The sequence below is a fragment of the Egretta garzetta genome, unplaced genomic scaffold (assembly GCF_000687185.1).
Source record: "Egretta garzetta isolate BGI_Z169 unplaced genomic scaffold, ASM68718v1 scaffold2, whole genome shotgun sequence".
In the NCBI taxonomy this organism is placed as follows: Eukaryota; Metazoa; Chordata; class Aves; order Pelecaniformes; family Ardeidae; genus Egretta; species Egretta garzetta.
The window spans coordinates 3,367,034-3,389,375 of NW_009258894.1; the positions used below are offsets into that span (position 1 = coordinate 3,367,034).

Below are 22,342 nucleotides of genomic sequence, written 5' to 3' on the forward strand. Positions count from 1 at the left end.
CAACGCGGGCCGAGGAAGGTGGCCAGTGCCGGCAAAGGGCGGTCCCCGCGTTTGCTGGGCCTCCTCCGTGCTCTGGGGACGCCGAGGCGGTAGATTGTGATGAGTGTGTGGTGAAAAAGAGAGAGCTGTGCTAGCCTGCGTCTGAGGGCTCACAGGCTGCCGCCGGCTGCTCTCGGAGGCTTCTCCGATGCCTCCGTTGGTTTGTAGCCTCTTGCCAGGTAGGGTAGATGTTTGCATGGGTGTTGAGTAGTGCCTGGCGTGCTCCCAAATAACAGACGGAGAGGTGAGTTGCATGAATCCGGAATAAAGGACATATTGAAGAAGGTGAGTGATTGTTAGTCCCGGAAGGGATTTTTCTGAGTGACTCCGAGAGCACTACACCATGCATGTCATCTACTTGCTCGTGTTTCACAGCTGAGGCAGTAAGACCTGGGCGGTACAGATTTCAAAAGCTGCTGATACATCCAAAAGTATTAGTTTAGGTGTCTGATCTGTGACCCATACTTGCAGGGAAGGACCAACTTGTAGATCCAGACCAGTTATCTCCAGATTGGAGTCAGTAGCTTGACTGAAGAAGCAGGTCACTGTGACTAATGCTATGACTATTTCACTTCAATTTTTTCAATAATCTTTCCCAACGAACTCAGAGATTGCGACGTGGGTCAGTTGGCAGGTTTCTGATACGAAAAGATGGTTCACCTTCCTCTAGATGGAAGGGAAGCTGTGTTCGAGCTTTACTCGGTTTGAAGCTGCGCCAGGGCAGGTTTAGGCTAGACATTAGGAAAAACTTCTTCACCGAAAGGGTTGTCAGGCTCTGGAATGGGCTGCCCAGGGAGGTGGTTGAGTCCTCATCCCTGGAGGTATTTAAAAGAAGGATAGATGAGGTGCTTAGGGACATGGTTTAGTGGTGGGATGTCAGGGTTAGGTTAAAGGTTGGACACGGTGATCTCAAAGGTCTTTTCCAACCAAAGTGATTCTATGATTCTATTCTATGATTCTACTTGTTACGAAAGCATACACCCCAGCCAGTGGTTACCACCCACTGTCCTCCTGTTTGCTTTTACATGTGTTCATGTGGCTTGTACACAATTGACTGCAATCCTTCCTTTCTGCCAGGAAACCAGTTCTGAAAGTCTCTCTCTGTGTGGATTTCAGTGTCTGTAATTCATGACTGGTTTTTTTCCCATGATGACAAACTTCTGGAGAAGTCCCCTATCCTTTCCCTTTGAACGTGGCCACAGCTTCTTTACTTCCCATGGTGGTACAGACCCAGCTTGAGCAGTGGGGCCATGCAGTTCTGGTCCTTTAGGCAGTGTCAGTTATAACTTTGGTTCATGGATAAGCGGCCTGGAGCTCTCTAAAACATGTCCCAGAAACAGGTTGTGGGTTGCGGACCTTTAGGATTTATTTTCAGGTCTTCAGATGACTTACCGTTGACTGCAGTTTCATCAGTTATATATTATTTTATGCAACAGCAATCCCAAGATTGCAGCATGCAAAAGACATTCGTCCTCAGACAAACATTTGTATTTAAGGCAGGAAGAGAGACAAGGTTTGGACAAGCTTAGACTTGCAATTTGCAAGAAGAAAACCACTAGGCCAATGTTTTTTCCTAAAAGATTTTTCTTCCCCTCTGAGACTCCATCCTCAGTTCTACCAGATGTTTCACAACAGTTCTCTGTCAGTGACATCATCTGTGTAGACATTTGTATAATATGCTGTCATTGGTGTAACTAGCTGGTTTTAGTTGATCTCTCTGCACTAAACTTATAAGGGAATAGTTTTCTTGCAGTTTTCAGTTTCAGCTCCCAGTTCTTGCAGACCATACTGTGAAGACTGATTTAAATCTCATTACACATATAGCAGCCAGCCAGGTGAATGAAAGGGCTCTACCTAAGTAAAACTACCTTGTAACTGTAGCTTTAATATTGTAATTTACTATGTGATATTACTCTCTCTAAAGCCATGTTCAATTAACTGTAAGACCAGAGCTCTGTCTTTGCTTGGCTTGTGTTGCAGAATAGTATGGTGCTTTCTGCTGCTATCTTCATCACGCTGATTGGCCTGATCATATATCTGCACTTCGTGAAAATTGACCAGGAATCCCTACTGGTGGGCCGAGTGAAGGACGTGGTTATCAATGAAGCCATCCATATGGTAATCATATGCAGTCTTTCTTCTTGTGTATCTGTGGGCACGCTCCCATCCAGCACATTTTCCTGAGCGTGATTTACCAGAGCAATTAAACACAGCACCATCCATTGCTTTACTGACAGCAGGAGCTTTGTGTCAGATTTCTCTCTTTATTCTCTTTTCTCTTACCTTTAAAGGAGAACTCAAGCCAAAAAATAAGCTCAAAAAGCCAAATCCATCTCTCAGATAATGCCACTGACACTGAGCTAGTGGTTTTAGCTCTTTGTGTTGTACTGTTTGTACAAATCCTGATGCCAAACTCCGTAACTGGTCAAGACAGAGATAAGATAGACAATGCAAGAGATTATTTTTCGTGTTGCAGGGGTTTTCTGCAAAGCTCCTTTAGTAAAGCAGACCTTACCCTTCCAGCACGTGTGTGTTGTTTTCATGTTGAAAATTGAATAGAAAAAAACACAGGTAAAAGAGGAAAGCTGTAAATTTGTAGCCTTGGCTGTGGCCTGGGGTGATTGGCCTTCAGCCCGAGGACTTGAAACGGATCCTCTTTCTGTGATAACTCCAGGCACTTCGATAGCATTTTCAAACGCCGATGCTTTTGTCTGTTTGTCTTGTAGCAGAAAGTTATCTACTACCTGTGCATCCTCCTTCAGGACCCTGGAGATCCTCAGGGAGTATCTGAGGTCGTGCCGCTCTTTCAGGTGAGTTTTACTGAATGGTGGAGAAATCCCGATCTGTGGTCTGTGTGTGTGTGCCAGTTGTCTAGGCATATCTTTATTCCACCCCAGGCAGCTGCTTACCATTGCCTTTCCCTGACTGGGCCTTCAGGGTGGGTCTCACAGAATTGTGGAATGGGTGGTATTAGAAGTCTCATAGAAGTACACGCCAGGGATGGTTTTTTTCATTTGCCCTCCATTCAAACAACAGGGAGCTGTGTAAATCTGAACCCAGTCAGGTGTTTGCATGAGCTAGAAGTCTTTGGCTCACGCAGGGTCCTGAGGACTCATACAACTTTCTGTGTAGTCTTATGCTCAGTGTTACCATCATAGCTATGGCATTGTGCTACAGTTGATTTTTCTCTCAGCTCTGTGTGCCAAAAGGGCTCATAAAAACCTGCTTGGCATTAGAATGACTTCCCCTGTCTCACCCGTTGACAAAGATCACAGTACAAGCTGTGAGCAGTTTGCTTAATGTATAATAACTTGTTTGCTTTACCGTTACCCTGTCTCCCCTTTCTCTTCTCTTGCTAACTTGTTCTGACTGTTCATAATCCCATTTTGGGGATGGATTTCCTTTCTGCGTGTATGCACCTAACACAACAATCCCTGATCCTTGAGCGGTGGTAGGCAGTACAGAGGTACCTCACATCTTAAGACTGGTGAGGTTTATAGCCCTCTCTGTCCTTCTTAATTCACCTGCTGCTGGTGACTTACTATGTTGTAGTCCACATCTAGTTTATGACTGGATACAGTTAGTCTTCAGCTGAATACTTACGGGTATAAATAGACTATTCCATTGATGTCTGCTGCTAACTCAGTCCCACAGTTGTAAAGTTGTTTACTAACAGTAATATAAATTAAGCACTTCACACATAGTCAAGGCAAAAAAATCGATTTGCTGGAAATCAACAACTAATAAATTCCAGAGAGCTGCAATCAGGAGCCTTGTTTTAGTTATACATGTTCCTTTCCAGCTTCAAAGAGGCTGCCTGGCATTTGTGTAGTGTCTCTTTTTTTTCTAGCTCGACTCCAAACAGTTCTATTTTCATGGAAATACCTTAGCATTGGTAGAGTTGACTCCACCAGCAAAGGAGGTACAGAAAGAGCTGTGTCAGTTTGCAGTTCATTACCTGTCAGTAATTCTCACTTTAACGTGCAAGTTAGTATGTTACTTAGTTTTGAAGGAGCAGTAATTAGTAACTTTGCTACGTCTCCTTCATTGGGTTCCTCTAAGTTATGTCAGCCTTCAAAAATATAATTTACCGTGTCACTGAGCCCAGGAGCACTTCTGCGCTGAATTGACCTATTGTTCTCTTAAGCAACACTTGCAAGGAGAGAGGCGTTTGATGGACTTTACACGGTAATGCTGTTTTGGGAGCAAAAAAGTCATGGGACCACAGGGACTGTGGGACTGAGAAACTTTCACCTCCTTGCTGCTTTTAATCTGGTCCAGGTTAGAAGTGATGGAAAACCATTATACTTTGACCACCATTCACTGTTTGTGTGAAATGAATTGATGCTTTCAGTTAACCTCCCGTTGTCCTTTTGTTGACAGTACTAGCAGAGGCCAAGGGCCAGGTGTCTGAATTCCCTGTCGTGAGGGTAGATTTTTCAGGATGGAGGCCTTCTAGGATGGTGGAGTAGTGTATGGGAATCTGCTGTTTGTTAGGTCTCTAGAAGGAGTATGGCCTTGTAGATAGTTTAATGGGTTGGGAAGTGTGGATGTTCTTCCATGCTGTCACTGTGAGCTGAGAAAGGGGAGGATTTCTGGTTTGGTGAGAGATTCAGGCTAACTGCAGAATGGTCCTGCATGTTTTGACCCGACAGCTTCAGGGACTGGCCATTTTTCATCACCGAGCAAGTATGGCTTATGGAATGGCTTTGCCTTCCTGTATCACCAACTTGCATCAAACACCTCCTGAAGTTTGATGGATTATTTGTCAGCAAACGTGTGAAAGGGAAATCTATTCTCCATTGATTTTAATGTGAGAAAGCTAATTAACTACAGATATCTTGCTGTTGCATTCCTTATACATGCATGCTTCTGTGATAGTCAGCTTTGTGTCAACCTTTCTTTGCCTGACAGTCTCACTAGTGGGAAGTTAAGCTTTCCAGCTCTTTTACAGCCAGTTCACAGCCTGATTCTTGTTGTTTGACTTAAATTCTAGAGCTCCAAGCCACGTTTGGACTGCTTGATAGAAGTGTACAAAAGTTGTCAAGAAATCCTGGAGCAGAGGAAGACAGCTCCACAATCAAGTGGAATAAAATAGTAAAAAAACCAAAATCAAAGCAGAAAACTTGCAGCGGGACTCGGAGACACATATGGAAAAGCAAGCAAAACTGCCCCACGGCTTTTCTTAATTAGATGAGTAGAAAGCAGTGCAGCAGTACGACGATGTTAGGGCTAAAGGCCTGCACAGACTCACAGAGTTGTTACAGAAGATGTCAGTTCAAACACAGAAGCGAACCTTGAAATTCTCTGCTATGAAGACAGGTGAGCAGAACTTTTAGGCTCAGACAGAAAAGGTTTTTTCCTTGCCTCTCCAGAAAATAATTATGGGGAAATAGGGCAAAGGAGGCAAGAACATGCATCTAACGTTTACTCTTCTGTGGATCTGAAAGTTATGATAAACTCATAATGTAACCTTGGCCAGACTGCCAAAAATATGCATTTTTTTGTTTCTATTTAACCCTTTGTTTGAAAACAGCATATACCACTGTAAATATGAAATCTGATATGTGGGCTGGGATGGTAACTTCCTGATCCACAGGAGCATTTCAGAAAGAAAATAACAGAAAATTAAAATATACTGTTGTGTTTAATTATGTTTAATGAAATAAACATAGGAGAGCAGACAGTGACCTCGTCAGGGATCTGCTTGAAAGAGTCCCATGGGATGGAGCCCTAGAGGGAAGAAGGGTCCAGGAAAGCTGATTGACAGTCAAGGATCACCTCCTCTAAGCTCAAGAACAGCCTATCCCAAAGAGCAGGAAGTCAAGCAAAAATGCCAGGAAGCCTGTGTGGATGATCAAGTTGCTCCTGGCAGAACTTGAGCACAAAAAGGTGGAAGCAGGGATGGGTAACCTGGGAGGAATGCAGCAACGCTGTCTGAGATGTGGTTAGGAATGCCAAAGCCCGCCTGGAGTTGAATCTGTTGAGGGATATCAAAGGCAACAAGAAGGGCTTCTGTAACTACATAAGTAGCAGAAGGAAGACAGTGAAAATGTGGACCCATTGCTGAATGGGGCAGGGGCATGGTGATGCAGGATGTGGAAAAGATGTGGCATTAAAAAGGCCACCTGAGAACACGAGGAAAATGTGTTGTTGAAAATGATTGTAATGACTATGTGAATAAAGTTTTATTGATCTCTGCTCTCAAGAGTAACTTAAGGTTGGGAAATCTTTGTTGATGAGCTAAAAATTACTGTAACTTTTACCTGATATGTCTCTTTTTTTCTTTTTTTTTTTTCCCCATGACTCCTTAGTAATAGCACTGAGACAATTGAAATGTCAAAACAATAGCTAAACCAGCAAGGTGGCAGGAGCCTAGGGGTCATGCTTAATTTGCATATGATGCTGTACTATGCTTGTCTATATAATCTGTAATTAAAACATGGCAACATACCATCATGCAATATGGTAGAGATAAGGTGACCTTTTTTTTTTTTCCACAGTGCCATGAAATTTGAAAGCCACAGGTTCGCTCATGTCACAGGAAGTATTCTGCTTGTCCAAATGAAAGGCAGCAGCTTGGGGATGTGCCACTAGCTTTGGGGTAATGTTGTCTAGGTTAATTAATTTCTTACGGTTTTATTTCTCATAAATACTTTAGATGTTGGGGTTGGCCAGATTTTTAATTCCAGTGCTGCCTTAATGTAAGTTGGTAGGTCTCTCTGAAGTTAGTGAAGCTCCACCCTGATGCAAACTGGGTTTGGTTGCAAGTCCAGGCAGAACGGGGAAGAGTGGGTGTTGGGGCAGAAATTGGCTAACAGCAGCAGCGGCAGGCCCTGGGAGCATGACTGCAGTGTAAATGACTACAGCGGAGGTCCTGTGGCTAAGAACCTCATGGTACACTTGAGTTGCGCATGGCTCAGGGCGTGGTTCAGCCAGGCTGTGTTTCTTCATGAGGAGGAGAAACAGTCAAGGCCCTTGAAGAGCACTATAGCAGAAGGAAGATTCGCTAAGCTGTGGGGAGAATGTGTCAGAAAATAAATTATGTCTCAGCAGAGTGGACAGAGTCTTGAGCTTAAGAGTGTGTTGACTCAGCTGTAAAAATCCCGCTGCTGTAAAAAGCCTGAGAATGTGCACTGAAGAAGTGACCAAGTAGCTGTGTCACAGGAGGAAGTCCGGGAGATTGTTTTAGCTGTCTTTTGAAGGAGTGAACACCCTGTGCCCACAGGAGTGTGCTTGAGTCATCCACTAAAGTGAGCAAAGATCACCAGAGAGAAACAAGGAATTGGATGAGGGCAGGTATGTGCCTTGATACCAAACACAGACTTTGTCCATCAAGACTATTTTGGCTTTTAAAATAGTTTCTTTCATTCTGTGAATAATAGTTTAATTCACAATAATTGCATTTTATTAAGAACAAACAGAAATCTCACACTGTCTCCCAGACAGCCTTTTACATACACACAGCAGTTAGGAAAACAAAGGCTTTTGTCATCTCGTTCTATGCTGCAGCAATAGTCATTGCCAAAAGCATTGATAAAAATTGCTTTCTCTACTAAAGAATCATACAAAATAGGTACCTACAGAGGGTTGGCTGGTTGGTTGAAGTCAGGTAAGCTATAAGTAGGAGGTATATGTGCATCCATCAGAGTGGGGTGGTCCCTGAAATACTCAAGTATTGGTGAATATTTTTAAGAAATAAGTAAGGAAAAGAAGGTCTATGTGCCATGCTTCTCAATTTAAAGTGCAGTTACAGCAGAAAAGACAGCTCTTGCTTATTCAACATCTTTGCTTCCTGTTTGCCCTGGTACAAATCTCTAAGGACGCGTTAGCACTGTAAGGTTAAGTACAGCCTCTCAACTGGGGGTTGACTAGATGACCTCTAGGGGTCCCTTCCAACCCAAAACATTCTATGATTCTATGAACTGTGAACTGGAGACTTCTATGCCTCAAGCATCCCCATCACTGATGACAGCTCAGCTTGTTCTGAAGCAGCTTTGTTAGTGGTGGGATACAAGAAGCAGGCTGCCAAACAGACCTTTGGATACAGGAGGAATTGTTAGGCACAGGTGAATGAGTGAGGAAAAATAATGCTCTACAAACTGATGTAGTGATACTGAGTTCACTCTGTGCAGGGGGGGTTGGACTAGATGACCTCTAGGGGTCCCTTCCAACCGAAAACATGCTGTGATTCTATGTGAGGGAGAGAAAGAGAGGAAATACATACTACTGACCACTCTGTCAGGAGATATAGTCACTTAAAAGTATCTAAGGAAAAAAAAAAGAAGAAACTAGATACCTTCTCAAAATTGTTTTTGGCTCAGAAAGCTTCTACCCTTTTCCATAACTTCAAGGGATGGTCCTTAAATTCATAACAAGTGGGTACATTACAGTACATGCAAATCAGGTCTCTGTTCATACAGTCTTTTCCTGGTTTATGTCTGCCATATTGCTTCCACAACCCACCGTGGAGTGGTTTGGTTTTTTGGTTTTGGTTTTTTTTAATGTTACAAAGATGCTGGATTTACAATGATTTTTGTCTGTCCCATGTTCTTCTCTTTTAATTTGTGGCTTTGCACTCACCGCAAGCTTGAAAAAAAAACTTGAAGTATCAGCTCCACTGGGTGCGTTAGTTTCAAGGTTGGTGGCAGGTACTAGGGAGTAAAAACACTGGTATGGTTGGTTTGTTCATTTGCAAATAGCTTTGGTTTGCTATTGCCAAATTCTTTCTAATGGTTGGATTCACACTGTTTTAATGTGGCCAAGTTGCCCATGAATGCATAATCATTATGAAGTTGCACATGGTACTTCTGAAAGTGCAGTTATTCTTCCTTAGCTTTTTTAGAATGCTTATCAAAATAGCTGAACTCAAGCCAGGTAGATTTTATTTTTTTTTTTCAATAAGAATTGCTATTTTTCTTTTATTTGTTTTAAAATCCGTTAACCTTCTCAGTCATAACAAAGTCCCTTTGAAACAGATCCACAAAAAAAAAAAAAAACACCAAACCAAAAGCCACCCCATTCTTTAGGGAAGTCAGAAGAACAATACTTGTGTACATATTTGCTAACTACCTCCTCCTTGCTATGGTAGCATGAAGGAAGCAGGAGTTTGAAAGGAGCAGCTTCTGTCAACTGAGAATGGCAGAGCTGGTTTGGGAGGATCTGTTCCAGTTGCTGAAAGACAGAAAAAGTACAAAATTCGCTTGCCTTGTCTTCCTTTGTCTGAGATTATGTGCAGGTTCAAAACATCTACAACAGTGATTAACAGAAGGAGTCTTTGAAAGTGCTTGTCTGATGATGGATCAGGTGACACATTCAGCCCTGCAGCAGAGACCTAATGTTCGTCTATAGCATAGAACAGCATCGACTCCTGAAATGTAGGAGCTGGGGCATCACACCTGACACTGTTGCAGTCCCAGTCATTCCAAGTCCTCAACATGCAAAGACACTAGGTTTCCACTTTAAATAAAGTTGAGAATATCCATGAGTACCACTGAACTCTTATTCCATACTCCCTATTTCAGGTCTGAAATTTCCCTTCAATTGCATTGTAATTACTCTTGCCAGTTTAGTTCCTCTACCTTCTCAGTGTCGTCTTCCTTTCTTTCACATCTGGAGCAAGGACTTGGAAAGTTTCTCTTTCAGTTTTAGCATCAGTTTCAGGGAGCTGTTGTTACAGCTCTAAGGAAAATTAAATCATTCTCTTGGCTGTGTTAAGCAGTTGCGTAAAAAATGTTACTGTCTCTGCAAAAAGGCTATCTTAATAGTTGTTCTGGGTGTGGCAACATGGAATTTAAACACTGGTAAAACCTTTAATATGACAGCTATTCACAACCAGAGCACAGAGCTGAAGTTATGTCTAAACAACCTGATCAGACTATGTCATGTTAATCTTTACACTCTGGTAATAGCCTTTTCAGCATATATCTAGTTTATGATGCAGCAATACGCAGCTCCTAATGCAGGCAGTGTGCAACAGGATGCATCCTTGTACAGGGTTCATGCCACATGCCACGGTATCCGTTACCACCTGGTTTTGCTTTTAACAGGGCTGTGTGCTCAGCCCACTGCAGTCAGATTCAAGCCTGTATGCCACTCAAATCTGCCTTGCAGAGGTGGAAGTCTCAGTCAGGTAAAAAGTGAGCAAGTTAGGGACTGATGCAAGCAGAAGATTATTGGAAATAAAGGTAATAACTGAAAGGTGCTATGATGAGGAAAAGGGGCCACTAGGAGTTTTAAGAGCTGGACTGAGATTCCAGACATAGGGTGTGCGGTGATCTAAAAGCAGGTGCAAAGCTGGAAATGGGGGGGATCAAAGAAAACTTAGGTGCTTGTAAGAAAAGTGGCAAGATCAGGGGATGGAAGAAGAATGGGTGCAAGGAAAGAGGACAGATGTAATGTGACAGGAGCACTGTGCAGGCAAATGACCTGAGGCATGGTATTTTGGATGGAGTGTGGCATGGAAAGGGAACTCCTGCACAGACCCCCAAATCATCATTTTTTTAAGAGAAAAGACACTGCCTCAACCCACACTAAGGAACTTTGTCTATTATCATGGAAGAAGAATCAGAACCTGCATTAAAAGTAAGGTGTGTAACCAGCAAAATCATAGCAGTCTGCAATTCAGTAGAGTGCAGTGCAAAAAAAAAAAAAACAAAACCAAAACAAACACAAAAAACCCCTCAAAATACCCAAAGTAATTTGGAATGAGCTCTCAGAGCAGGGTGGGCCCCTTAGTGCTTCGGGGCATGGAAGGAGAAAAGCACCGACTATCAGTCTCCCAGAGCTTGTTGGCAGGTGTTTTGCTTCGGGAGGGCTGTGTAGAAGATAGGACTGAAGGTGTCGAACGGTAGTTAATGTAGCTGGCAATAAGAAGTGTTGCTTCAAGAATCTACGGAAAAAAGAAAATGATTAACTGCAAGTCAATTAGAGGTAAGAGTGCCCTTTGATTTTTAGAATCTATTGACTGCATAACTTCTGCAAAAGGCTTTCTCACATGGAATTGTTCAGTTTTGAAATGAAGGTCTGTCTTCAAGAGGTAGGTAGAAAAAGTCTCTTGATTAAAGGTTCCAGCTTACAAAGGATTTATTGAATGTATATGGCTGGTGCAGCTGCTACAGGTACCCGACCCAAGGGCTTGTACAAAATGCCCAGCTGTGACACTGCCAGCTGAAAAGAAACTCACTGTTCATTTTCCAATTACCTTTGGAATCGCCATGGCGAAAAGGAGTTTTTCAGTGCTGTTTTTTCCAGAACTCCTTTCTTTCATTTGACTGACTACAATCATGAAGTCATCTCGACAGCCTCCAAAGGTCAGCACAGAGGAGTATGAATAAGAGACCTTTAAGTGCTGCGGACAACAGAGAGTTTGAAAGAGTCATAGTTCTGTAAAAGAAAAAATGGCCACTTTAAACTGCTATATCTGCTACTTACTGCAAGAACACCGGATCTCCAGCAGTAACAGGCAGTGTAGGTAACTGGCTCTATAGGTAACAGCTGGCAGAGAAATCTCAAATGAGAATTGCATTTCTAGTTTTCTCCTAGCTTGCTCGATGCCTCACTGCTTCAGAGCAATTGTCCAAACTTTGTTATATACCAGGTGGTGGTAGTAAAGCACAATACCACTGAGATTTTGCAAGATGCATGAGCGTGTTTGCTGCCCATCGAAGAGGCAGTTAGCTGTTTCATGCAACCTTACCTTACACTGCAGCTGTAATTTTCCTTTGTTTATGTAGCATTCAAACATAGCACTGACTTCCCTCATCTCTGACTTCTACAAATTAACTTCTGGATCCATTTGAAGTTAAAGACAAACTTTTAGTGACTTTAAGTGGACTCAGGGGAATGTCTTTCTGTGGGAAGTAAGTTATTTTTCTTAAACAGTGTTCCTCACCATACCATAGTGTTATAATCCAGTATGCTGATACCATCTTCATTCACAGCCATCCAGACTGGACAGTCTTCCAATGAGGAAGGCAAAATAGGCTAGAGAAAAAGAAAATTATTAATTTGGCTATTTCTTGATCACCACACAAAGATGTTTCTGACATAAATCTTGGGGTTTAAGGATAAATTGAAGATGAGAGAGAATACTATAGGCTTACTGGTCTGACCTGGTTTCATTTTTAAGAGGACTTCTCTCAAAATCTGCAATAACATTTTCAGATTTACATAGAATTTTGGGACTAGTGCCACAAGAGATGCAATGATAATGAAAGCTTTGAGATCAATTAAATAGTTAAAACTGAAGGAAATGCTAGGACAGAGCAACAAAACATCCATTCTGCCCTGCTCGGGTTCTTGCACTTCTCCTGTCAGTCAGGCAGGCAGGCAGCGAAGCCTGTTGGTTTCTACTATGCCAGGGCACCCAGTAACAGAGAATCATAGAATCACTTTGGTTGGAAAAGACCTTTGAGATCATTGAGTCCAACATCAATGCAGTTTTCTTTCTTACAGGTTTTGACAAATGTGCATCAATTATCTGTTAAAGATGAGTTATGTGTTGTTACGGCTGATTATATTAATCTTTCCTGGGAAACTGCTGTTATGTGGCTAATGCCATAGGCTTTGCTGTTTAACTACTGGAAAGTTACAAAATATGTTAATCATCAGAAATATCAACATTATTTAAACTCTGGGTGGAACTATTCTATATTCTGATTCTTCAGCGTCAGCAACCTCTTCTGGTTTTACTGCTGACAGCGGAAATAATTGTCTTTTCAAAAACTTCTTGCATATTTACTCAAGAGGTCCCTTTCATCCTTAGGCTTTATTCCATAACTATAGCAGCTTTGACTTCAAAGCAAGAGACATGTAACTATGAACAAGACCTATCTTAAGCTTCCAATAGAGGAGGTTTCTGCTGGGTTGAGGAAGGTGGTTAATGCCAAAACAAGATTTCTCAGACAGCCACTATGCACTAGGACATTAGTTTGGGCATGGGTAATAGGTACAGAGCTCTTGCCTGGGACAAGCCGAGGGACAGTACAAAGTATTGGGAGAAGCGCTCCCTCCAGCTGTTTTTTGCTCTCCTGCTAATGCCTGTGGGCTGGCAGCTCACCCAATATGTGCTTTAGTTTTTCTGTTTCTGCAACAGGACATTAGCAGTGCTTGCCTCTCTTGTGTAGCAAGGAAAGCTGCCATCTCTGTGTCAAGCAAAGAACAGGACTGAAATACCCATTCTCCTTTCAGCTAGCATCATCTGCCAGGTGTGATTTATAGGGGACTCTTCCCTTCCACCCCCCCAGTGGTATGTAAACAGTATTTTTTAAACTATCATTGCAGCCTTGATGGCCAGGGAAATCGCTGCATGAGAAAGCTTTGGCGAGGTTTGTGAGGACAGTTAGTGCCCTGTATTATGGTCACCTGACGCAGCCAGGGAACCTTCAGTATTTATTTACTGAATGCTAGCAACCCCTAGTGTTTAGAACACGTTTCTCTTCCTTCTTTCTAAACCTATGTGGTACCAAACAGCTGTTTGTTCAGAACAGAGTATTGTTCAGTTTTTCCCCTTCCTGAAGTAGAAGCATTTTCAACCCACGTTAGCAGGGATCACAGGTACATGTCTGCTCAGGTAATTCACTCTCAGAAACAGAAAAAAAGTGTGCTCCAGTTACCTTAGCAGCAAATATTTTGGTTCCAAAGAGAGGCCATTTCCGGGCTACCGTCAAATAAATTCGAATGCATTCTGGTGGAGAACATCCCTGCAGCACCATCCACTTTGTTGCCAGCCTGTCAGCCAGTTGCCTTTCAGAATCCAAGACACAAGACAGCATCATTTACTAATGTCTTCCAAGTAAAGGTGAGTAAAATGGTAACAGTTAATAGACGTACCGCTCATTCCCAAAGGGCTGTTCTAGACAGCACTACAGGCAGGGTTGTTAGCACTGTCAGCTGAGGGTTGTATATCCTGAGTTTATTCTAGCGTTTTCTCTACTTCCACAATTATTTTACTACTAGTTAAGCTGTAATGCCCAGGAATCGCAGCCACATATGGGTTGCTCACTGGTGTATATATTACACAACTGTAACTACAACTCTCAGGCAGCTGTTACAGTAAAATCCTGCCTCGCTTGTCTTCACATTCAATTATACTCTCACCTTCACTTGTCTATAGTATGCTCTATATGGAGTGACAATATATATTATAAACTCACTCTTGATTTGGCTCACTAAGGGATGGTTTGGCAGCTATCTTGCTACATGCAGATGGAATTTACTTCCAAAAGGAGGTAATTGTGTTAGTTCCACCACTGCAATCCTAAGTAGCTTTGGATCTGGAAGATTATCATTCTCTCTTGTTAAAACAGTTAGAGCTGAGATCCATAGCAGCATCTGAATTCTGCACTTGAGTACCTAAGACCTCTGCAATGTGTGTGACAATTTCCGAGTCAGAACATCAAAAAGCTCTGCCAAAATACGTCCTACCAGAATTACTGCATGGCCTGAAGCAGCCCATATGTACAGGCTTTATGGCTCATTGCAAATGTTAGGCATCTGGATTCAATTGACTCTTGAGGGAAGGGTAAAACAAAACCTCAGAAACAGAATTCATCTTAGGCAAGTAAAATTTGTTTTCAGTGCAAAGTATAGAAGAGCAAACAATTTACCTGAGCTGTTCAGGAGTAATGTTTTGCTTGTAGCCTTTGGGGTAGAATTTATCTAAGACCTGGTGGAGAAGATGCTGCATTTTTGATTGTGATGTCCCCCCAGGACTTGAAGACCCTGGTCGATCCAAATCCCCATATTCCACCTACGACAACATTATAGCTTATGGTGCAACAGAACTATGGGGTTTTTAGAGCAATAGAACATTCCATTAATTCCTGTATCAATAACTACTGGGGTTATTAGTCACGCAAAAAGACTCCATTAGGTTGGGGAATTTTGTCTACAGCATTTACCATGGTAAATGCATACAACAAAGCAACTACTGAGAACATGACTGCCCAAGGAATTCTTTGCTGATCTAAGAAAGCAAAACAAGATCTCAGTCAGCTACTTGTTGTAAGGAGACACTGCCAAGTTTGGGGGTTTATTTTTCAATAGGTCAATTAAAACAACGGCCTATTTGTAAATTGTTTGGACAATGTTCTGGCTTCCTCACCTCAGTTGATATTTCTTTAACAAATGCAACAATTGGTTTCAGCTCAGTAAGAAACTATTATCCTGCTGATCATGCCCACAACCCATACTGTGTGTTTTATGTGGTAAAATGCTAAATGCAAGCCTGGAGGTCTAATGGAGGATCCTACAAGATGCTCTTCCTGAGTAAGAGGCTATTGGCAATGCAAACAGGGGAAGTTTTTACTATTACGTGGAATTACAGTAGTGATACTATTTCCTATCTCTACTAAGGCACTGGTTGGAGCAGTTCTGGGGATAGTCCAGCCTCACTGTTTTCTCCATTAGTTTTCTTCAGAAGGAAAGAAGAGGTACTCCTATAACAACTTTCCCCACAGCAAAAGGTGTTTTAACAACATATGTATGCTGGTATAATGTGTTTAGCGTGGTACACCTCAGACTGTTCGTTTGATAAGAAAAACCACTTTTGATGTAAAAGATAGCTGCTTAGTCAAAGATATTCAGTGTACAGCTGAAGTCCCTGGAGGACAAAAGGGAGGATTTCTGCCCATAGCCACACTCACCTGAGCCATCAGAGCCACCATTTCCAGACCTAATTCCTTATTAACAGGAAACCTTCCATTGGCTATTTCACTGCTGACTTGGAAGGCCAGTAGCAACCGCTCCCGGTCTGTCTCACCTTTGGCCTGGCTCCGAAAATATAGCCTAAAAAGCAGAGAGAATTGTGACAGTAAAAAGATATTGTGAACTGAAAGTAGAAGTGGGAACTTTAATCAAGGTGAGTAAAAATAAGAGTGGGTTGGTTTTTTTTTTTCCCTCTCCTTCTCCAAAGTGAACTTTGTGTATTGTGGGGGTACTGGACAGAGATTTGGAAGCTGAGATGCTTTCCTTATGAACAAGATTTAGGCAAGGAGGCTCAAAACACATTTTCTAGCTTTGGAAGCCATTTGAATTCTGAGGGCAAACGACTTCAAGACAGCAAAGCCTTATTAAACACAGGTAAATCAGTGTCCATCTGTCCCATCAAGCACGGACAGACAATATTTACGATACGGCCTTCTCTGCTAATGACAGAACTGCCTCTACTCTCCACATTTAAACTTCTGCATGACAGCCTTGTAGACTTGTTATTTTTGCCAGCTTTGTTTTGACCACTTACAATAATATTGTTATTAAGAAAGTCTTCATTTTGCTTCAGCAGGGAATAAGAGACCCTGTTAGCAGGCTCTGTTTCAAAAACTGAAGAAACATTCTTGTAAATCAAAGCTTCCTACTATTTTTTATTCCCTTCACACTTGCAATTTCTTTGATGTTGTATAGCAGGATGACTAACAGTGGTTGAAGACACCAGCTTGGGGAATGCTTCCCAGAACCATTCCTCATGCATGCCTATTTACAGCCCACACCATCCAATTCAAATATTAATTTACAGCTGCATCTATGACTATATATTCCACAATACCACACAAGATATTCATTCCAGCAGATCAGTTTGTTTATTTTTATGTCAATCTAAGATTAATAGCACTATTGGGGCCATAGTGACCTTACACACATCTTATCAGAGTCCTTAGTGTCAGAACAGCCCAACCTTGGAAAGGCCTTATCAAAACATTCTTGCTGTCCAGTCTAGGCACATTCCAGGCCAACAAAATAATACTGTAAAGTTTCACTCATTAAACAAATAATGTCTTCTGGGTCAAAAGCAGTAACTTCTGCTTCCACCTCTGTTACACCAACTAACAAATTTCACAGAAACTTGTTTCCACCATTGCAGTCAACAAGATCTTCATACATTCCATATAGAACTTTGTCTCTTTCTGGTTTTGGGGTGGCCCGTGTTTTGCTCTAAACAGAATTCACATGCAGAAAGCCATTCCTTGTTCTCACGCACAGCTCTCCATTCACTGTAATTCAGAATTCCTGTCTGTATTACAAATTATGAACTTGTTCCAGTTTTTGGTTAGATCTTTGTCTCATATTTTCATTCTCTACTATCTCTTGTCATTTAACTTTTAAAGTTTCTTTCTTAATAAAGTCTGGGCACTGCTACTACATGTCTCCTCTACAGCTCGTGCCATTTAGAACATTGTTCTTGTATCTTTTCCATCTCTGTGATTCTTCACTTAATTGCAAGTTTCAGCATATTCGTTTTCACTGGTGAATTTTCCCCCCAGGTCTCTCTTCCTCTCACCTAACACACATTATTTAATTATGTTATAGGATCTAGGCAAATGAAATTGTGCCAAGTATGTCTTATTGTGCTACAGCTAGTTCTTAACCCATTTAAAGTCTATTCTGCTATTGCAAAGTGGTTTGGGTTTTACCTCTAGGCCATGTACCCTCTTTTACACATGTACTGCACACAAAAGTCATCACTTCTCATGTAGGATTTGAATGCTTCTTAGCTAAAATAGTTTTGGCACTAACAGTACTATAAATTACTGGCCCTCTACAGAGATATAGCCAGTCCAGAAATGTTTAATTAACAGCAGTAGTGAGGCCCACCAACAAAGCACCATACCTGTTCTTATAGGTCAACTTCACAATTCTTGTGCCACCTTCGTATTTTCCGGGATGCAATTCTTTTAAGGCTTGTTCCCATTTAGAGATGACATCACAGATCTTTTAAAAATATAATAGAGAGAGGAGAGACAAACTGAGGTGAAATGTATAGCCAAGGCTTGGGGGAAAAGTAAGTGAAAAAAGTATTGTGGAACACAGAAGATAAAGAAATAGACTGGATCAGCATAAACACAGCCAAAAGTGACAAAACAATTCCTTTTTCTATTACACAGTATGTAAAAATGAAAGTGTTTCAACTGAAAACTCCAGCTCTAATCTTCAGGGGACATCTGTAAGTGAATTCTGCTCTGGTAGCCACTCTGTGGCTATGTCTATGTCAGCAAGTAGCAAAGCCCATGAGGAGCAGATCTGCACAGTGAAACGCCTGTTCCTAAAACTCCATGCCCATGCTATATGGGTTTCAAAGGGTTTGCCTTTGGATTAGCTTTAGTCTGATCAAATGGCCTGAAAGCCCACTACTATGTTGGATCGCATCTTCCAGTTCATGTTTCATATAAAAAGAATCTGTTTCATGCTCTCTAAGGTTGCTCCTTAATGTGAATCAAAGCACGGTTAATAGAAATGACTGGTAGGTTTTTTAAAAAGTGCCCCCCTGAGCCAAACTAAAGCACTAATGTATCCTCTGACTAGCAGCCGTCTATGTGCTTGGCTAAACCGAACCCTTGGATGTGAATGTCCAGACTTCAGGAACATTTGGTCATAGATTCCAACTTTGTAGCTCAGACATATTTTTAGTATTAGCATGGTTAATATCTTTGGTTCTATTTGGCTTCTCTTGGTTATTGCAATCCTTTTACAAGTGGTCAGATAAAGGCCCCTATTTATCTTTTGCTAGTGTCTCAATAAGAGGAACGCGAACATAAGAAGCCACATGACATACATAATGAGATATCCTAATCCTCTCTGAAGAGGCTATTGAGGTTGCCTTGGCAAGTAAATAACAAATAGTTAATAACTAGTAAAAGTGATGCCTTTGATTGTCTCAAGCTCCCTCATTTACACTAATATCTCATCTCTCCAAATGCTGGTTCAATTACCAGCGAAGTTCCAGATTATCTGATCTGTATCAGGTCGTGAAAGCAAAGTATATAATTTGGCACTATCTGTGGTAGTTTCCTCTTCAAACCATCTAATTTAAAGTTATTGTCATCTTCTCCCTCTGTTGCCCAACGTGAAATTTTACACTGTGTAAAATCGAATTTTTATGTTCCTTACAGGTATCAGGGTCCCTTCAAATTTGCCACTGCTACTATTCCTCCATCAATGATGTATGGCAAATTATTCCCCCAGATTTGTACCAAAATCCGATGTGTCTCATTCATGGCCGCTAGCCTGCTCACTTAGGCAGTCATCCAGCTGCAGCATGGGTAAAAATCTCCATGTGAAATACAGAGGTGTTAATACTTTATCTGTTTTCCTTTTCCCTTGATCTGAGGCACTCCTCTCTTTTTTAAAGCGAGGGCATACTCTGTAGAGCTTTCTCCCCTAAGTACGCTCATCAGCAATGAAAGCCTGAGTTTTCTGGAGATAGCAAGGACATACTTCATAATCCAATAGATGAGATTTATATAGATATGCCAAGAGACTCACAGCCTGACATAAATTTGTCTCAATTAGGAGTGTCACATTTGATGTTAGTTGTGATATCTGATCATGCTAGCTAGTTCAGTCATGTTTTAATTTTGTAGTTAAGACAAATTAAACTTTAATATGTGCTAAAATCTGAGTTAAAGACTTTTTAAAAATTGACCAATTTATCAACTACTAAAACAGAACGTGCTTTGTCTTAACTAGCATCTCAGTCTAGACTCAGCTAATCATAGAATGAATTAGGTTGGAAAAGACCTTTAAGATCATCAAGTCCAACCATAAACCTAACACTAGCAAGTCCACCACTAAGCCATGTCCCTAAGCACCAGCCACATCTACCCATCTTTTAAAATACCTCCAGGGGTAGGGACTCAACCACTCTACTGGGCAGTCTCTTCCAATGCTTGACAACCCTTTCAGTGAAGAATTTTTTCCTAATATCCAATCTAAACCTCCCCTGACACAACTTGAGGCCATTTCCTCTCATCCTATAGCTTGTTACTTGGGAGAAGAGACCAACACCCACCTCACTACAACCCCCTTTCAGGTAGCTTTAGAGGGCAACAAGGTCTTCCCTCAGCCTTCTCTTCTTCAGACTAAACAGCCCCAGTTCCTTCAGCTGCTCCTCATCAGACTTGTGCTCCAGACCCCTCACCAGCTTCGTTGCCCTTCTTTGGACACGCTCCAGCGCCTCAACGTCTTTCTTGTAGTGAGGGGCCCAAAACTGAACACAGTATTCGAAGTGCGGCCTCACCAGTGCTGAGTACAGGGGAACAATCACTTCCCTAGTCCTGCTGGCCACACTATTCCTGATACAAGCCAGGATGCTATTGGCCCTCTTGGCCAGCTGGGGAAAATTGCTGGCTCACGTTCTGCTGGCTGTTGACCGACACCCCCAGGTCCTTTTCCACCAGGCAGCTTTCCAGCCACTCTTCCCCAAGCCTGTAGCATTACATGGGGTTGCTGTGACCCAAGTGCAGGAATTAATATCTCACCTCTGAATACTAATCTAGATAGAAAACACCCAAGTGTGTTTGATCTTGCTGCATTAAGAAAAATTTATTAGCCATTTAGCAGCTCTTCAAAGATGTATGCTGAATGCAGCAGAGGGAAAAAAAAATACCTTCATGTTGCCCTGAAGACAATGTTCCAAATTCCTGCCAGAAGGATCATCTGTGAACAGAGAAAATCCCATGTGGGATGGCTTCCTCATTCCTGTCTCCTGGTTCAATCGCTGGATGACTTCATCAACTGTCGAGGAACCATCAAAACCTACAACCTTCAATGAAAGAGGAGCTTAATTGAGGATAACTTCCGAGAAACGTGACATTGATGGGTATCACAACTAAAGAAGCCTGGTTTCCTACAGACTGGTGTCTCACGATTGACTGCCAGCTCCAGTAGCTGTACTTGTATATTGTCTCCCTTCACATTGCATTCTTTCTAGTACTGGAACATTTAAAACATTTCTCCCTGATCCCCAGATACCTTTTCTTCCTAAGACCTTTAGACCTGAGGCTGGATTCCTTTCATTTTCTCAGGAAAAATGGCTAAAGTGGCAAGGAGGAGAAATAGTGTTTATCTCACAATATCTGATACGCATAAACACCATGGTGCCACCCACCCATGCAAAGGGGGCAGGTTGTGGTGCAGTCCTTTAGTGCCCGGAAGAAAGGCAGCTGTGGTGGCTCACCTGGTAGGTTCCGTTCATGAAGTGCACTGGGATGCTGAAGGGGAGTGAGTGGTGGTAAGGATTTCTCAGCAGGATGGACACAATCTCCATTCGGGAGGGCTTGGCTTCCCGCTCACCAGTCTGCACAGTGCGGTCTACTGATCTCTGGCAGTAGATGGCATACTTGCCTATTTCACTCCTAGGCAAAGAGATGGAGATAAGCCACATCCTCTTCCATTTCCCATGCCATGACTAGAGCATTCCTCCCTCAGGCTTTTGATCAAACAAAGATACATCTCTATGCAGATATCCTAGTTCATTTCAACAGACTAACAGCTCAAGTGAAAAGCTACGACACAAACCCAAGCTCCAAGGATCTGTAAAATTAAGGTAGACAATGGACTCTCTGGGAAGTACAAGAGCATTCCCTGCTCCTAGATGGACTGGACATAGTATAGGAATATCCTCTTCTGTACCCTGTTGCTATCATAGTATCCATTAAACCGAGACCTGTTCACCCTCAAACTCACTATCATGCCAGCAGAATTTAGTTACTATCATGTTAAGTCCTGATAAGTATTAATAATAAGTTGTAATGCATTAGTCTCACTTACAGAATTATATAAGTTGTGCTTATCAATTTACATGGTATACAAATTGTAAGTTTCCATGTATTAACCATATCTGCCAATCAAGAGATTCGACAGAGATTCAAAGCAGGCTCAGATTTGTTGATAGCTCAATACAGGATAGGGACAGTTATTAATATGATCAATTTACTGTCTGCTGAAGAGAGTGCTTCATTGAACAGCACCAAAAGGATGCAAGTGTCTCTAAAGCCAGGCAGGAACAGTCAATTACACCTTTTGCAAAAATGTTAAGAATGTATATACTGAATAAGTTCTGAAATTGAAGGATTTATACCCATGCTATCACTTTGCAAGGGAAACTAATTCCGTTCAGGATGCCTTCAGGAGCTCAGAACACGATTAAATCTCCAGTTAAATCCCTGCAAGCAACACAGAAGTTGGGAGCTCTGGCTTTTCACTGTAGCAATATACTGCTCACCTCCCCAGTAACGCGTTTGAACAATTTTCAAATGGAGAATCTTGCTTCAATGAGAAGCTGCTGTGTCCAGCTTCCAAATGCTCCCAAGCCCTGTGTCTTTTAACCTAGAACGGTGACCCACTTTTATTCCTCTCTTAGAGACTGGATATATACTCTAAGGTCACCTTTCATGAAAAACAATACCCAGAATGAAGATCTAGTGTAAATCTAGACCATAGGCATCACACAGTGTAAACATTCTAATGCCTTATTTGCTGTATGAAACAAGGAGAGCATATTTATTTAACTGGTCAAGAAACAGCC

General features: G+C 41.9%; 2 protein-coding genes across 2 annotated transcripts in view; one reads left to right on the top strand and one right to left on the bottom strand.

Annotated features, from left to right (window-relative positions):
• The window catches only part of PIGH (phosphatidylinositol glycan anchor biosynthesis class H), a 6,595-nt gene extending 959 nt beyond the window's left edge, over positions 1-5,636 (top strand). Inside the window, exons 2-4 of the mRNA XM_009634143.2 lie at positions 1,990-2,157; positions 2,766-2,849; positions 5,036-5,636. Coding sequence (XP_009632438.1) covers positions 1,990-2,157; positions 2,766-2,849; positions 5,036-5,137 — 354 coding nt within the window. The 3' untranslated portion in view covers positions 5,138-5,636. The remainder of the gene's footprint in view (positions 1-1,989; positions 2,158-2,765; positions 2,850-5,035) is intronic.
• A 5,117-nt stretch (positions 5,637-10,753) lies between these two features.
• PLEKHH1 (pleckstrin homology, MyTH4 and FERM domain containing H1) overlaps positions 10,754-22,342 on the bottom strand; it is a 44,335-nt gene continuing 32,746 nt past the window's right edge. The window contains exons 20-28 of the mRNA XM_009634181.2: positions 20,993-21,170; positions 20,423-20,578; positions 17,648-17,748; positions 15,687-15,828; positions 14,649-14,791; positions 13,656-13,785; positions 11,938-12,024; positions 11,243-11,389; positions 10,754-10,930 (exon numbers count right to left, since the gene is read on the bottom strand). Coding sequence (XP_009632476.2) covers positions 10,754-10,930; positions 11,243-11,389; positions 11,938-12,024; positions 13,656-13,785; positions 14,649-14,791; positions 15,687-15,828; positions 17,648-17,748; positions 20,423-20,578; positions 20,993-21,170 — 1,261 coding nt within the window. The remainder of the gene's footprint in view (positions 10,931-11,242; positions 11,390-11,937; positions 12,025-13,655; positions 13,786-14,648; positions 14,792-15,686; positions 15,829-17,647; positions 17,749-20,422; positions 20,579-20,992; positions 21,171-22,342) is intronic.